Genomic DNA, 16796 nt, shown 5'->3' with positions numbered 1-16796 from the left:
TGGGGTTAATAATATTTAACTAGTGTGTGCGATGCGGGAGTGCGACGGTTTAGGGGTTAATATGTTTATTATAGTGGCAGCGATGTCGGGAGCGGCAGATTAGGGGTTAATAATTTTATTTTAGCATTTGCGATGCGGGAGGGCCTCAGTTTAGGGGTTAATAGGTAGTTTATGGGTGTTAGTGTACTTTTTAGCACTTTAGTTATGAGTTTTATGCTACAGCTCTGTAACATAAAAGCCATAACTACTGACTTTCAGTTTACGGTACGGATCTTGACGGTATAGGCTGTACCGCTCACTTTTTGGCCGGACAGTCAAACTCGTAATACCGGCGCTGTGGAAGTCCCATTGAAAAAGGACTTTTTGAAAGCTGCGGTAGTTACGTTGCGTTACGGCCAAAAAAGTGTGTGGTACAGATATACATGCAAGACTCGTAATACCAGCGGTAGTGAAAATGAGCCATAACGCTGCTTTTTCATCATAACACAAAACTCGTAATCTAGCCGAATGATTGCAGACATGACATATTTGGGGGGGGGGGGGGGGGTACAATAAAGTAGCTGCTAATATCAGCTATAATAAGGCGACTCTTTCCTTTATAGAGACAGCGTTTCCTGTGAACCTTATAATAAGATTTCCTGTGTGTGGTTTTCTGTGTCATTTGAATAGTTTCCTGTGTAGCGTTAGCACTGGTCACAATGTATCGTTAGTCATTTATTTACATTACATGGAATGTGTACAGCTTTATCACTCTGGTATATATTAAATCCCATTTCTGCAGAGGAAATGTAGCTAATTAGGAGAATTTGAGAGTGTGCACTCATGGAGTAAGCTGTACACCTCTAGAGTAAGTCCATTTGTACAGTGAGTGTACACTCATATAGAAAGACATACACCTTGAGTCCCAGTCCATTTGTACAGTGAGTGTGCACTCATATAGAAAGCTGTACACCTCTAGAGTACCAGTCCATTTGTACAGTGAGTGTGCACACATATAAAAAGCTGTTAACTTTGAGTACCAGTCCATTTGTACAGTGAGTGTGCACTCATTTAGAAAGCTGTGCAACTCAAGTTCCAGTCCATTTGTATAGTTAGTGTGCACTCATATAGAAAGCTGTACACCTCTAGAGTACAAATCAATTTGTACAGTGAGTGTGAATTCATATAGAAAACTGTACACCTCTATAGTATCAGTCCATTTGTACAGTGAGTGTGCACTCATATAGAAAGCTGTACACCTCTAGAGTACCAGTCTATTTGTACAGTGAATATGCACTCATATAGAAAGCTGTACACTTCTAGAGTACCAGTCCATTTGTACAGTGAGTGTGCACTCATATAGAAATTTGTACATCTTTAGAGTACCAATCCATTTATACAGTTAGTGTACACTCATATAGAATGTTATACACCTCTAGAGTACTAGTCCATTTGTACAGTGAGTGTACACTCATATAGAAAGCTGTCCACCTTGAATGCTAGTCCATTTGCACAGTAAGTATCCACTCATATAGAAAGCTGTGCATCTGTTGAGTGAAGCAGTCTATTTCTAGAGTGAGTTATTCTCAGATGGAGTGTCACTTGTAAAAAAAAGTCTATCATTTATAATAAGTGTCGGTCATAAGGAGAACTTGGAGTGACCCGCATGTGAGTCAGTCTTTTTTGTGTGGAGTGAGTCTCAGTTATTGAAGTGCTGGCCTGGCCTTATGTTGAATGCTCAATGAGATTTCTTGGTTGAAATGCTTTTCTTGCATTTGGAGACCAGGTCATAGAACGGATCCCGGGATATGCTTGATCTGGGGCAGATAGAAAATAAGTCATCAGACAGATACAGGGAAAGAGAAGGAAAGAGAAGGAGAGAATGGAGAGGAGAACAACAGGAGAGAGAAAGAGTAGACAGGAAGAGAGAGAAAGAGTGAGAGAGAGTGAGAGAGAGTAGACAGGAAGAAAGAGAGAGAGAGAGAGAGAGAGAGAGAGAGAGAGAGAGAGAGAGAGAGAGAGAGAGAGAGAGAGAGAAGAGAGAGAAAAGAGAGGGAAAAGAGAGAGAGATAGAGAAAAAGAGAGAGAGAGAGAGAGAGAAAGAGAGAGAGAGAGAGAGAGAGAGTAGACAGGAAGAAAGAGAGAGAGAGAGAGAGAGAGAGAGAGTAGACAGGAAGAAAGAAAGAGAGAGAGAGAGAAAAAGAGAGAGAGAGTAGACAGGAAGAGAGAGAGAGAGAGAGAGAGAGAGAGGGAGTAGACAGGAATAAAGAAAGAGAGAGAGAGAGAGAGAGAGAGAGAGAGAGAGAGAGAGAGAGAGAGCGAGAGAGAGAGAGAGAGAGAGAGAGAGAGAGAGTAGACAGGAAGAAAGAGAGAGAGAGAGAGAGAGAGAGAGAGAGAGAGAGAGAGAGAGAGAGAGAGAGAGAGAGAGAGAGAGAGAGAGAGAGAGAGAGAGAGAGAGAGAGAAAGAGACAGGAAGAAAGAAGAGAGAGAGAGAAAGAGAGAGAGAGAGAGAGAGAGAGTAGACAGGAAGAGAGAGAGAGAGAGCAGACAGGAAGAGAGAGAGAGCGAGAGGGAGTAGACATGAATAAAGAAAGAGAGAGAGAGAAAGAGAGAGAGCGAGAGAGAGAGAGAGTAGACAGGAAGAAAGAGAGAGAGAGAAAAAAAAGAGAGAGAGAGAGAGAGAGAGACAGGAAGAAAGAGAGAGAGAGAGAGAGTAGACAGGAAGAGAGAGAGAGAGAGAGAGAGAGAGAGAGAGAGAGAGAGAGAGAGAGAGAGAGAGAGAGAGAGAGAGAGAGAGAGAGAGAGAGAGAGAGAGAGAGAGAGAGAGAGAGAGAGAGAGAGAGAGAGAGAGAGAGAGAGAGAGAGAAAGAAAGAAAGAAAGAAAGAGACAGGAAGAAAGAAGAGAGAGAGAAGAGAGGGAGAGAGAGAGAAAAAGAGATACAGAAAGAAAGAAAGAAAGAAAGAGAGAGAGGATAGGGGGAGAGAGAGAGAAAGAGAAAGAAAGAAAGAGACAGGAAGAAAGAAGAGAGAGAGAAGAGAGGGGGATAGTGTGAGAGAGAGAAAGAGAGATACAGAAAGTAAGAAAGAAAGAAAGAAAGAAAGAAAGAAAGAAAGAAAGAAAGAAAGAAAGAAAGAAAGAAAGAAAGAAAGAAGAGAGAGTGAGAGAGAAGAGAGAGATAGAGAGAGAGAGAGAGAGGAGGGAGACATGGGGAGAGTGTGTGTGTGTGTGAGAGAGAGAGAGAGAGAGAGGTAGAGTGAGGGAGCGAGAGGGGAGAGAGAGGAGAGAGGGGAAGAGGCAGGGAGAGAGAGGTGAGAGGGGGAGAGGCAGCAACAGATGGGAGAGAGGGAGAGTGATCAAGTGAGAAAGAGAGAGAAGTGAGGGGGAGAGAAAGAGAGAGAGCTAGAGAGAGGGGGATGAGAGATAGAGAATGAGGGGGGAGAGAGAGAGGGGGGAGAGAGAGGGAGAGAGAGAGAGGGAGAGGGGAGAGAGAGAGAGAGAGAGAGAGAGAGAGAGAGAGAGAGAGAGAGAGAGAGAGAGAGAGAGAGAGAGAGGAGAGAGAGGGGGAGAGAGGGGAGAGAGAGGGAGAGAGAGAGGAGAGAGAGAGAGGAGAGAGAAAGGGAGAGGGGAGAGAGGGAAGAGAGAGAGAGATAAAGAGAGAGAGGAGAGGGAGAGAGAGAGGGGGGAGTGAGAGAGAGGGGGGGAAGAGTAAAAGTTATGGAGAGAGAGAAAGAGAAACAGAGTTACAGACAGAGAGCGGGAGAGAGAGAGAAAAGAGAGAGGAAGAGAGTGTGGGGAGAGAGAGAGCATGAGAGATAACAAATGGGCATACAACCGTCCCCATATGGAGAGAAATAAAAAATATGGTGATACAAAATAAATCACTTAATGAGACACTTCTGGTTTGTTCCCATTGACCAAAGTATCATGGTATTTTAAATTAAAACAAAATTAAACTTTCATTCAGATATAATAAGCAATTTAATATACAAACAGTATATCATACTCAGTATATGCACACAGTATATCATACTAAGTATATGCACACAGTATATCATACTCATTATTTACACACAGTATATCATACTCATTATATACACACAGTATATCATACTCAGTATATGCACACAGTATATCATACTCAGTATATACACACAGTATATATCATACTCAGTATATGCACACAGTATATCATACTAAGTATATGCACACAGTATATCATACTCATTATTTACACACAGTATATCATACTCATTATATACACACAGTATATCATACTCAGTATATGCACACAGTATATCATACTCATTATATACACACAGTATATCATGCTCAGTATATGCACACAGGATATCATACTCAGTATATACACACAGTATAATTATACTCAGCATGTACACACAGTATATCATACTCAGTATATGCACACAGTATATTATACTCAGTATATGCACATAGTATATCATACACAGTATATGCACATAGTATATCATACTTAGTATATGCACATAGTATATCATACTCAGCATATGCACACAGTATATAATATTCAGTATATACACACAGTATATTATACTCATTATATACACACAGTATATCATACTCAGTATATGCACACAATATATCATACTCAGTATATACACACAGTATAATTATACTCAGCATGTACACACAGTATATCATACTCAGTATATGCACACAGTATATCATACTCTGTATATGCACACAGTATATTAAACTCAGTATATGCACATAGTATATCATACTCAGTATATGCACACAGAATATCATAATCAGTATATACACACAGCATATCACACTCAGTATATGCACACAGTATCATACTCATTATATGCACACAGTATATCATACTCAGTATATACACACAGTATATTATACTCAGCATATACACACAGTATATCATACTCAGTATATGCACACAGTATATCATACTCAGTATATGCACACAGTATATCATACTCAGTATATACACACAGTATATCATACTCATTATATACACACAGTATATCATACTCAGTATATGCACACAGTATATTATACTCAGTATATACACACAGTATATCATACTCAGTATATACACACAGTATATCATACTCATTATATACACACAGTATATCATACTCATTATATACACACAGTATATCATACTCATTATATACACACAGTATATCATACTCATTATGTACACACAGTATATCATACTCAGTATATGTACACACAGTATATCATACTCATTATATACACACAGTATATCATACTCAGTATTTGTACACAGAATATCATACTCAGTATATACACACAGTATAATTATACTCAGCATGTACACACAGTATATCATACTCAGAATATACACACAGTATATCATACTCATTATATACACACAGTATATCATACTCAGTATATACACACAGTTTATGATACTCAGTATATGCACACAGTATATTATACTCAGTATACGCACACAGTATATTATACTCAGTATACACACACAGTATATCATAGAGAGAGGTAGAGTGAGGGAGCGAGAGGGGAGAGAGAGGAGAGAGGGGGAGAGGCAGGGAGAGAGAGGTGAGAGGGGGAGAGGCAGCATGAGAGGGGAGAGAGGGAGAGTGATCAAGTGAGAAAGAGAGAGAAGTGAGGGGGAGAGAAAGAGAGAGAGCTAGAGAGAGGGGGATGAGAGATAGAGAATGAGGGGAGAGAGAGAGAGGGGGGGGGGGAGAGAGAGAGGGAGAGAGAGAGAGAGGGGGGGAGAGAGAGGGAGAGAGAGAGAGAGGGAGAGGAGAGAGAGAGAGAGGAGAGAGAGAGAGAGAGAGAGAGAGAGAGAGAGAGGAGAGAGAGAGAGAGAGAGAGAGAGAGAGAGGAGAGAGAGGGGGAGAGAGGGGAGAGAGAGAGAGAGAGGGGAGAGAGAGAGAGAGAGAGAGAGAGAGAGAGAGGAGAGAGAGGGGAGAGAGAGAGGAGAGAGAGAGAGGAGAGAGAAAGGGAGAGGGGAGAGAGGGAAGAGAGAGAGAGATAAAGAGAGAGAGGAGAGAGAGAGAGAGAGAGAGAGAGAGAGAGAGAGAGAGAGAGAGAGAGAGAGAGAGAGAGAGAGAGAGAGAGAGAGAGAGGGAGAGAGAGGGGGAGAGAGGGGAGAGAGAGAGAGAGAGAGAGAGAGAGGAGAGAGAGGGGGAGAGAGGGGAGAGAGAGAGAGAGAGGAGAGAGAGGGGAGAGAGAGAGGAGAGAGAGAGAGGAGAGAGAAAGGGAGAGGGGAGAGAGGGAAGAGAGAGAGAGATAAAGAGAGAGAGGAGAGAGAGAGAGAGAGAGAGAGGGGGGAGTGAGAGAGAGGGGGGGAAGAATAAAAGTTATGGAGAGAGAGAAAGAGAAACAGAGTTACAGACAGAGAGCGGGAGAGAGAGAGAAAAGAGAGAGGAAGAGAGTGTGGGGAGAGAGAGAGCATGAGAGATAAAAAATGGGCATACACCCGTCCCCATATGGAGAGAAATAAAAATATGGTGATACAAAATAAATCAGTTAATGAGACACTTCTGGTTTGTTCCCATTGACCAAAGTATCATGGTATTTTAAATTAAAACAAAATTAAACTTTCATTCAGATATAATAAGCAATTTAATATACAAACAGTATATCATACTCAGTATATGCACACAGTATATCATACTAAGTATATGCACACAGTATATCATACTCATTATTTACACACAGTATATCATACTCATTATATACACACAGTATATCATACTCAGTATATGCACACAGTATATCATACTCAGTATATGTACACACATTATATCATACTCATTATATACACACAGTATATCATACTCAGTATTTGTACACAGAATATCATACTCAGTATATACACACAGTATAATTATACTCAGCATGTACACACAGTATATCATACTCAGAATATACACACAGTATATCATACTCATTATATACACACAGTATATCATACTCAGTATATACACACAGTTTATGATACTCAGTATATGCACACAGTATATTATACTCAGTATACGCACACAGTATATTATACTCAGTATACACACACAGTATATCATAGAGAGAGGTAGAGTGAGGGAGCGAGAGGGGAGAGAGAGGAGAGAGGGGGAGAGGCAGGGAGAGAGAGGTGAGAGGGGGAGAGGCAGCAAGAGAGGGGAGAGAGGGAGAGTGATCAAGTGAGAAAGAGAGAGAAGTGAGGGGGAGAGAAAGAAAGAGAGCTAGAGAGAGGGGGATGAGAGATAGAGAATGAGGGGAGAGAGAGAGAGGGGGGGGGAGAGAGAGGGAGAGAGAGAGAGAGGGGGGGGAGAGAGAGGGAGAGAGAGAGAGAGAGAGAGAGGAGAGAGAGAGAGAGAGAGAGAGAGAGAGGAGAGAGAGGGGGAGAGAGGGGAGAGAGAGAGAGGGGGAGAGAGGGGAGAGAGAGAGGAGAGAGAGAGAGGAGAGAGAGAGGAGAGAGAAAGGAAGAGGGGAGAGAGGGAAGAGAGAGAGAGAGATAAAGAGAGAGAGGAGAGGGAGAGAGAGAGAGAGAGAGAGAGAGAGAGAGAGAGAGGGGGGGGGGGGAGTGAGAGAGAGGGGGGGAAGAATAAAAGTTATGGAGAGAGAGAAAGAGAAACAGAGTTACAGACAGAGAGCGGGAGAGAGAGAGAAAAGAGAGAGGAAGAGAGTGTGGGGAGAGAGAGAGCATGAGAGATAAAAAATGGGCATACACCCGTCCCCATATGGAGAGAAATAAAAATATGGTGATACAAAATAAATCAGTTAATGAGACACTTCTGGTTTGTTCCCATTGACCAAAGTATCATGGTATTTTAAATTAAAACAAAATTAAACTTTCATTCAGATATAATAAGCAATTTAATATACAAACAGTATATCATACTCAGTATATGCACACAGTATATCATACTAAGTATATGCACACAGTATATCATACTCATTATTTACACACAGTATATCATACTCATTATATACACACAGTATATCATACTCAGTATATGCACACAGTATATCATACTCAGTATATACACACAGTATATATCATACTCAGTATATGCACACAGTATATCATACTAAGTATATGCACACAGTATATCATACTCATTATTTACACACAGTATATCATACTCATTATATACACACAGTATATCATACTCAGTATATGCACACAGTATATCATACTCATTATATACACACAGTATATCATGCTCAGTATATGCACACAGTATATCATACTCAGTATATACACACAGTATAATTATACTCAGCATGTACACACAGTATATCATACTCAGTATATGCACACAGTATATTATACTCAGTATATGCACATAGTATATCATACACAGTATATGCACATAGTATATCATACTTAGTATATGCACATAGTATATCATACTCAGTATATGCACACAGTATATAATATTCAGTATATACAGACAGTATATCATACTCATTATATACACACAGTATATCATACTCAGTATATGCACACAGTATATCATACTCAGTATATACACACAGTATAATTATACTCAGCATGTACACACAGTATATCATACTCAGTATATGCACACAGTATATCATACTCTGTATATGCACACAGTATATTAAACTCAGTATATGCACATAGTATATCATACTCAGTATATGCACACAGAATATCATAATCAGTACAGGGAGTGCAGAATTATTAGGCAAATGAGTATTTTGACCACATCATCCTATTTATGCATGTTGTCTTACTCCAAGCTGTATAGGCTCGAAAGCCTACTACCAATTAAGCATATTAGGTGATGTGCATCTCTGTAATGAGAAGGGGTGTGGTCTAATGACATCAACACCCTATATCAGGTGTGCATAATTATTAGGCAACTTCCTTTCCTTTGGCAAAATGGGTCAAAAGAAGGACTTGACAGGCTCAGAAAAGTCAAAAGTAGTGAGATATCTTGCAGAGGGATGCAGCACTCTTAAAATTGCAAAGCTTCTGAAGCGTGATCATCGAACAATCAAGCGTTTCATTCAAAATAGTCAACAGGGTCGCAAGAAGCGTGTGGAAAAACCAAGGCACAAAATAACTGCCCATGAACTGAGAAAAGTCAAGCGTGCAGCTGTCAAGATGCCACTTGCCACCAGTTTGGCCATATTTCAGAGCTGCAACATCACTGGAGTGCCCAAAAGCACAAGGTGTGCAATACTCAGAGACATGGCCAAGGTAAGAAAGGCTGAAAGACGACCACCACTGAAAAAGACACACAAGCTGAAACGTCAAGATTGGGCCAAGAAATATCTCAAGACTGATTTTTCTAAGGTTTTATGGACTGATGAAATGAGAGTGAGTCTTGATGGGCCAGATGGATGGGCCCGTGGCTGGATTGGTAAAGGGCAGAGAGCTCCAGTCCGACTCAGACGCCAGCAAGGTGGAGGTGGAGTACTGGTTTGGGCTGGTATCATCAAAGATGAGCTTGTGGGGCCTTTTCGGGTTGAGGATGGAGTCAAGCTCAACTCCCAGTCCTACTGCCAGTTTCTGGAAGACACCTTCTTCAAGCAGTGGTACAGGAAGAAGTTTGCATCCTTCAAGAAAAACATGATTTTCATGCAGGACAATGCTCCATCACACGCGTCCAAGTACTCCACAGCGTGGCTGGCAAGAAAGGGTATAAAAGAAGAAAATCTAATGACATGGCCTCCTTGTTCACCTGATCTGAACCCCATTGAGAACCTGTGGTCCATCATCAAATGTGAGATTTACAAGGAGGGAAAACAGTACACCTCTCTGAACAGTGTCTGGGAGGCTGTGGTTGCTGCTGCACGCAATGTTGATGGTGAACAGATCAAAACACTGACATAATCCATGGATGGCAGGCTTTTGAGTGTCCTTGCAAAGAAAGGTGGCTATATTGGTCACTGATTTGTTTTTGTTTTGTTTTTGAATGTCAGAAATGTATATTTGTGAATGTTGAGATGTTATATTGGTTTCACTGGTAAAAATAAATAATTGAAATGGGTATATATTTGTTTTTTTTGTTAAGTTGCCTAATAATTATGCACAGTAATAGTCACCTGCACACACAGATATCCCCCTAAAATAGCTATAACTAAACACAAACTAAAAACTACTTCCAAAACTATTCAGCTTTGATATTAATGAGTTTTTTGGGTTCATTGAGAACATGGTTGTTGTTCAATAATAAAATGAATCCTCAAAAATACAACTTGCCTAATAATTCTGCACTCCCTGTATATACACACAGCATATCACACTCAGTATATGCACACAGTATATCATACTCATTATATGCACACAGTATATCATACTCAGTATATACACACAGTATATTATACTCAGCATATACACACAGTATATCATACTCAGTATATGCACACAGTATATCATACTCAGTATATGCACACAGTATATTATACTCAGTATATACACACAGTATATCATACTCATTATATACACACAGTATATCATACTCATTATATACACACAGTATATCATACTCATTATATACACACAGTATATCATACTCATTATATACACACAGTATATCATACTCATTATATACACACAGTATATCATACTCATTATATACACACAGTATATCATACTCAGTATATGTACACACAGTATATCATACTCATTATATACACACAGTATATCATACTCAGTATATGTACACAGTATATCATACTCAGTATATACACACAGTATAATTATACTCAGCATGTACACACAGTATATCATACTCAGAATATACACACAGTATATCATACTCATTATATACACACAGTATATCATACTCAGTATATACACACAGTATATCATACTAAGTATATCATACTCTGTATATGCACACAGTATATCATACTCAGTATATGCACACAGTATATCATACTCATTATATACACACAGTATATCATACTCATATACACACAGTATATGCACACAGTATATCATACTCAGTATATGCACACAGTATATCATATTCAGTATATACACACAGTATATCATACTCATTATATACACACAGTATATCATACTCATATACACACAGTATATGCACACAGTATATCATACTCAGTATATGCACACAGTATATCATATTCAGTATATACACGCAGTATATCATACTCAGTATATACACACAGTATATCATACTCAGTATATACACACAGTATATCATACTAAGTATATCATATAATGTTTGTGTCAGTGTCCTTGTCTTACCTAACACTTTGCACCCAGAGCTCTTTTTCTTCATGGCTTGGAGCAGACAGGCGATATGATTGGTGCTTTCCTTGCACCATCCGCCCATCCCCATGCGCCTTGCAGGCTTTAATAGTCTGCCCCTCGGCATGTAGGTCAAAGCAGTGCTGGAAAATAAAGAAGAAGACAAAAACAGGCATCAGACAATAAAAAGGTCCTGAATTTTTCCACTACTAACAGATGCCCTCCACATATTTATACTCACCGGTTTCTTAGGATCGTCTACTATCTCAATGGATAAGTTTTCTAAGGGGATTATTCCGAGGGGCTCTTTATCCTTCAGGGAAAGAGAAAGACTGTAGTTAGAAATTCTTGCTTGGGCAGGAATTGCAAACCCATCTCATACTGATCATCAGTCTCACCGTGATAAACTCAAAGTAATATAAACAGTTGTCTTTGAGAATGAACCATCTTTTTTTCCAAGTCTTCACTCTGCCACCTATAGGCAAGACAAGACAAGACACTAAGGGTCAGATTACAAGTGGCACGTGAGCAATATCTGTTTTATTGCGGCTGTTTGAGCGCGTCAGATTGAACTATGCTCAGAGTTAACTATTTTGCGGGTCAAAATAGTGTCACAAAACATATCAAAAATACATTACAAAGTACATTTACACTCATAATGACACTATCTAATAAAAGTTATAAAAAAATATTGCACAAAAATGTTATAAGGGCTCAAAGATATGAGATCTCAGGTGTAAGAAAAAAAATAGTACTGCAAAAAGCTTTAACATAGAGATACATACTGATGTCTAAATATATATATGTGTGTGTGTACATTTGTATTTGTGTATTTAAATGTGTATATATGTATTTAGACATTTCTACACATATATACACAAAAATACACAAAAATACACACACATATGTATCTATAACTATATATAATCATCATTCATATATTTCAGATATATGCAGAAATATGTATTTGTGAATAAATAGAAAGCCAGCCCCTGGATATGAAGGAGCGTAGGGGGAGGGGGCTTTTGACCCCTGGGAGGAGTTAGTCCCATATTTGGTTGAGTGGGGTGGGTCCCAGGAGAAGTCTATATAAGGAAGTGTGGGGCGGCCATCTCCAGAAAATTTTCATAGACAGCAAAAAGTTTTTTCCCTCCCTCCCATTGTGTAATGTTTTTATGTATTTTCACAGCTTTGGCGGGTGGTAGTTCCCTCACGTCTGCAATTTGACTATGGCCATAAGTGAATGGGTTAACCTCCCCGCGGGGTGGGAGAGCAGGTTAAGTAGCTTCTTCGACACGGGGTTCCTTGGAGCTTGAGGTTTTAAAGAAATAACGGACTTATTTAAGTCCAGGTGAATTTATATACGGCCTGGTCAACAAGAAAAGGGAGATTGATGAATTAAGTTTGGGAGCTTGCATCTTCAGAGTTAATGGAATTTATTTATTTGGTGTTTTAAATGTGTTATGTAATAAACAGGCTGTGGCCAGTACTTTTAGCAATCAACAGGTGTCTGTGTATTCTTTGATTGTTGAATGATTTAAGGTAATTAAAGTTTTTAAAAGGGGACGTTAGTCGACGACTCATGGGGTCACATATTGTGCTATGTGAAGAAAATTGGAATGTGAAATATTATTATCGGGTTAGCGCACTCGAGATTATGCAATCAGGTTTTTTAGGGGGGTTTTTTTACCACTTTTTTCGCTCTATTGACTTCTATGGTGCAATACATTAATGAGCGCACGATATTCTTCTGCTTTTTGCACGCATCGGGTTAGCGCTTGAGCAAAAACTTTACTTTCAACCTGTAATACGTGCAAACGGGAGCATTAAATACAGCTCCACTTGTAATCTAGAACTAAATATGTAACAAAACTTCTTGTCAATAGTTTCCCTTAATCCTTAAGAAGTCAAAGCGCCCCTAGATTTAATGTTGTGTTAATTCTTTAACGCTAGCAGAAAAGGAACACTATATAGACAGAAATCCACTGTGTACTGATTATATGAAAAAGCTTTATATAATAGTAGATCAAGCTTATTGGATCCATAATAATATTTTGGGAAAAAAAGATTAGTCATTAGGAACATTTAATAACTTTTATGAGCATCTTATTTTACTTTCAAAGGGATTAAATACATAGTTAAAGTCATGTGTTATGGAGCTCCAGAGGATGTGGAGAATACACATGGATATCTGCTCATGATTGGCTCACTGGCTGTAACCTCCTCTGGAGTGGCACCACAGTGATCTTGGTGTATGATGTTACCTATGTATTTTACTCTTTTGCAGAATTTAAACACAATAAAGGAAACACAAATTTAGCTGCTACACAAGAGCACAACAATGTTTTTTTGGGGAAGGTTTAAAGGTGCTTTATGTCCATAGCTTATTATATACAAACAGATACTAATAGTTAGGCTAAAATGTCATAAACCCTCCAAAACATGCTCAGGTTCATAGTTTAATTAATTAAATATCTCATTAAAAATATTTAAAGGGACGAAGTAATTGCTAAAACAATATCGCTAATATTTATGCGCTCCCCTGTCAATGCTCCTTAGCATGTAATTGGAGTAGACGTACCAAGCTTGAGAAGCCAGCCCTCTCTCTGCGGCATGTGAAAGGCAAGCATGTGTTCCCATGCGTCCTCCTGTTCAGGGATTTGAAATGCCTCTTTCTTCAAACTCTCATACATAACCTAAAGATGCGTTAGAATAAATAGTCTGTAAAGTTTTACAGTGACACAAGGCAGATTGTAGTACAGAATTATGGGACTGGAGATAACACATAAGTAAATAGCTGTCTGAATAACTGGGAACAATCAGTAAATTGATCATACTCAAACTGGACACAAGTTATAAGTGTGGTCCTCAAGAATCAGTATTGAAACAGTAACTTTTAATATTTTTTTAAATAAGGATTTTAAAGGGACAGTCTACACCTTAGTCATCTTAAAGTCTTACCTTAGGTTAAGATGCAAATAGTCTCTTCCTGCACCTTTTCTATATCCTGCGGCAAGAATGGTAAAAAAAAAGTTATTTTAAAATGAATATTGTTTCTGGCCACTTTGAAATGGCTGCCAAGCACTGCCCACTGATGACATCATGATCTTGGCTGCATATGACGTCCAATCACAAAAGGTTCACTAGTTGGATTCAACAGACTATCAAGGCTATTATGGAGAGTGCCTAGATGCAGCCCAGATAGTGATGTCATCAGTGGGTGGAGCTTGGCAGCCATTTCAAAGTGGCCAGAAACAATATTCATTTTAAAATAACTTTTTTACCATTCCTGCAGCATGATTTAGAAAAGAATGCAGGAGGCTATTTGCAGTTTAATCCAAGGTAAGGCTTTAAGACGACTAAGGTGTAGACTGTCCCTTTAAAGATGAAAAAGGTTGAAGGGTTAAATAGCAACATTTCTTTCAGGATGATATTTAATTGTGTAAAGTGATTATATGAGAGTGATATAATTGTAAATGAGACATTTTTGAAGCATGAATAATATATATATATATATATATATATATATATATATATATATATGTTTTGTATCTTTTAAAGTGCAGCTGTGAATTGCAGAGTGTAGGTCGTACAACAAGACCAATACAAAAAAAAAATTCTCAAGCATATCATCCATATTAAAAAATAGAGATGAATCACATAATTTATCAGAACATTATAAATACACCCATAACCAAAGCTCCAGCTGTCCTAGAGGTACAATACTAAAACATTTTAAACCACAGAGGTAGGAATACAAATTTACATCTAATTAAAAGAGAAACATTCTGGATACACACCCTAGGTACTCGTCCCACGGGGGCTTAATGGAGACTAAGTTGCATTTCGATAATGGTTCTCTCTAGATAAGAGCGAACCATTAAATTAAGGGCTACTGATAATGAATTTAAACTCTCTAGTCTATATTAAAATTGTTCTATGTAGAGGAGCTACATGTATACTTAAATTTATATTCTTTTTTCTCTTTCAATTTAGATGTTTTACTACAACATTTCTTAATTATACATTAAGTATGGGCTATGCATTATTATATTATATTTATATTGCTCGTTATTTGCTAATGCATATATTTCTTTAAGAGTTAATATATCTATACTTTCCTGCATATGAATTGTGACGGACTCCAGCTACCCCGCCAAGAGGGTCTTTTCTGTACCTGGAACCAGTAGCTGTAGAGCGGCAAAGTGATTATAGCAAGTAGCCCACCCTAATAACCAGGCAAGCCCAGTATTAAGGTGAAACACAAACAGCCTTTATTGTGAAAAACACATAGCTTATATACACACATTCCCATCTTGATAAGAGCCTTATCTGATCCCACGCTTCCCACCCCTCCAGACAGGCTGGCACCTCCGTAGAAACCATAGTCACATAGAGACCCCACAATAGCTAGGTTGCGGTTTTGTGGTGATCCCGGGGGAGCGGCGACCATTCCAGGATGTAATTAGACACACAGTCCAAAAAGCAACATGATCCGTTATTGAGGACCAGAGCGGCAGCCTGACAAAGGTACTCAGGAACAGCCTAAGGGGGGGGCGTCCAAAGCGCCTGGTTCCCGAGGGTGCTCCCCCTCAGCACTCACCCCAACCCCTGTCCACCAAAGGCATAACAAATCCCCAAAAGAGTGGAGCTTTGGGGCAAAGGGCCTCTGGAACAACCTAGGTTAAAGTTCAGCAGGGACCTCTAGCAAGCACAGCCGGCGAGTGGTTCCATAAGCCCGGCAAGTTATGAAGCGGCCAAGCGGGCAGAGTTCAGCTCTTTCTGTGACAATGTGCAAACAGGGTAACAATAAAAGGGAAGCTGGTGGGGACACACTAATCCACAATATGAGAGGAGGTAGCCTTGACAGCCTGGTATCTGTGACAGTGCTCCCTCCTTCAAAGTCCGGCAGACCCGGCTAGAGCCTGATGGGTCAGCTTGAGGCTGTCCGGTGGTGCTATTCCAATTCATTTTGCCGGGAGCGGCCTTCTGCATTGCCGTTACTCCTTCCCGGCTGATAATGAATGGTAAAGTTAAAGGGCTGCAAGGCTAAGCTCCACCGCAACAGACGTCCATTGTCCCCGGAAACCCGGTTATGCCATACCAATGGGTTGTGGTTGGTGAGCACTGTGAAGAACCTTCCGTATAGGTATGGCTGCAGTTTTTTGAGAGCCCACACCAGTGCCAAGCATTCTTTCTCCACTGCCGCGTAGCCTACTTCCTGAGGTAATAATTTTCTGCTGATGTAGGCTACGGGGTTTTCACGGCCCTCCTCATCTACTTGGCTCAGCAGTACTCCAAATCCGAACATGGAGACATCTGTATGAATACAAAAATGTTTGGATGGGTTAGGAGCGGCCAGGATAGGGGCAGAGACTAGTACTGTCTTCAGTCTCTGGAGGGCAGCCTCGCACTAGGGGGACCATAGGACTGGTGGGGGTAAGTGTTTTCGGGTCAGGTCAGTCAGGGGTTTGGCCAGGGTGCAAACTTATGGTAGTACCCTGCTGTACCAAGAAAGGCTAAAACTTGGATTTTGGTCTTAGGGGTCAGCCAGTTAGCGACTGC

General features: G+C 39.8%; 1 protein-coding gene across 1 annotated transcript in view; it reads right to left on the bottom strand.

Moving 5' to 3' along the window:
- Positions 1 to 701: 701 nt before the first annotated feature.
- Positions 702 to 16796, bottom strand: part of CYTH4 (cytohesin 4) — a 150778-nt gene continuing 134683 nt past the window's right edge. Inside the window, exons 9-13 of the mRNA XM_053721226.1 lie at positions 13813 to 13927; positions 11630 to 11706; positions 11473 to 11544; positions 11229 to 11374; positions 702 to 1796 (exon numbers count right to left, since the gene is read on the bottom strand). Coding sequence (XP_053577201.1) covers positions 1718 to 1796; positions 11229 to 11374; positions 11473 to 11544; positions 11630 to 11706; positions 13813 to 13927 — 489 coding nt within the window. The 3' untranslated portion in view covers positions 702 to 1717. The remainder of the gene's footprint in view (positions 1797 to 11228; positions 11375 to 11472; positions 11545 to 11629; positions 11707 to 13812; positions 13928 to 16796) is intronic.

The sequence above is a fragment of the Bombina bombina genome, chromosome 7 (assembly GCF_027579735.1).
Source record: "Bombina bombina isolate aBomBom1 chromosome 7, aBomBom1.pri, whole genome shotgun sequence".
Taxonomy (NCBI): domain Eukaryota; kingdom Metazoa; phylum Chordata; class Amphibia; order Anura; family Bombinatoridae; genus Bombina; species Bombina bombina.
Note: the sequence above shows the minus strand (reverse complement) of the source record. Positions and strands in the feature narration are given on the sequence as shown.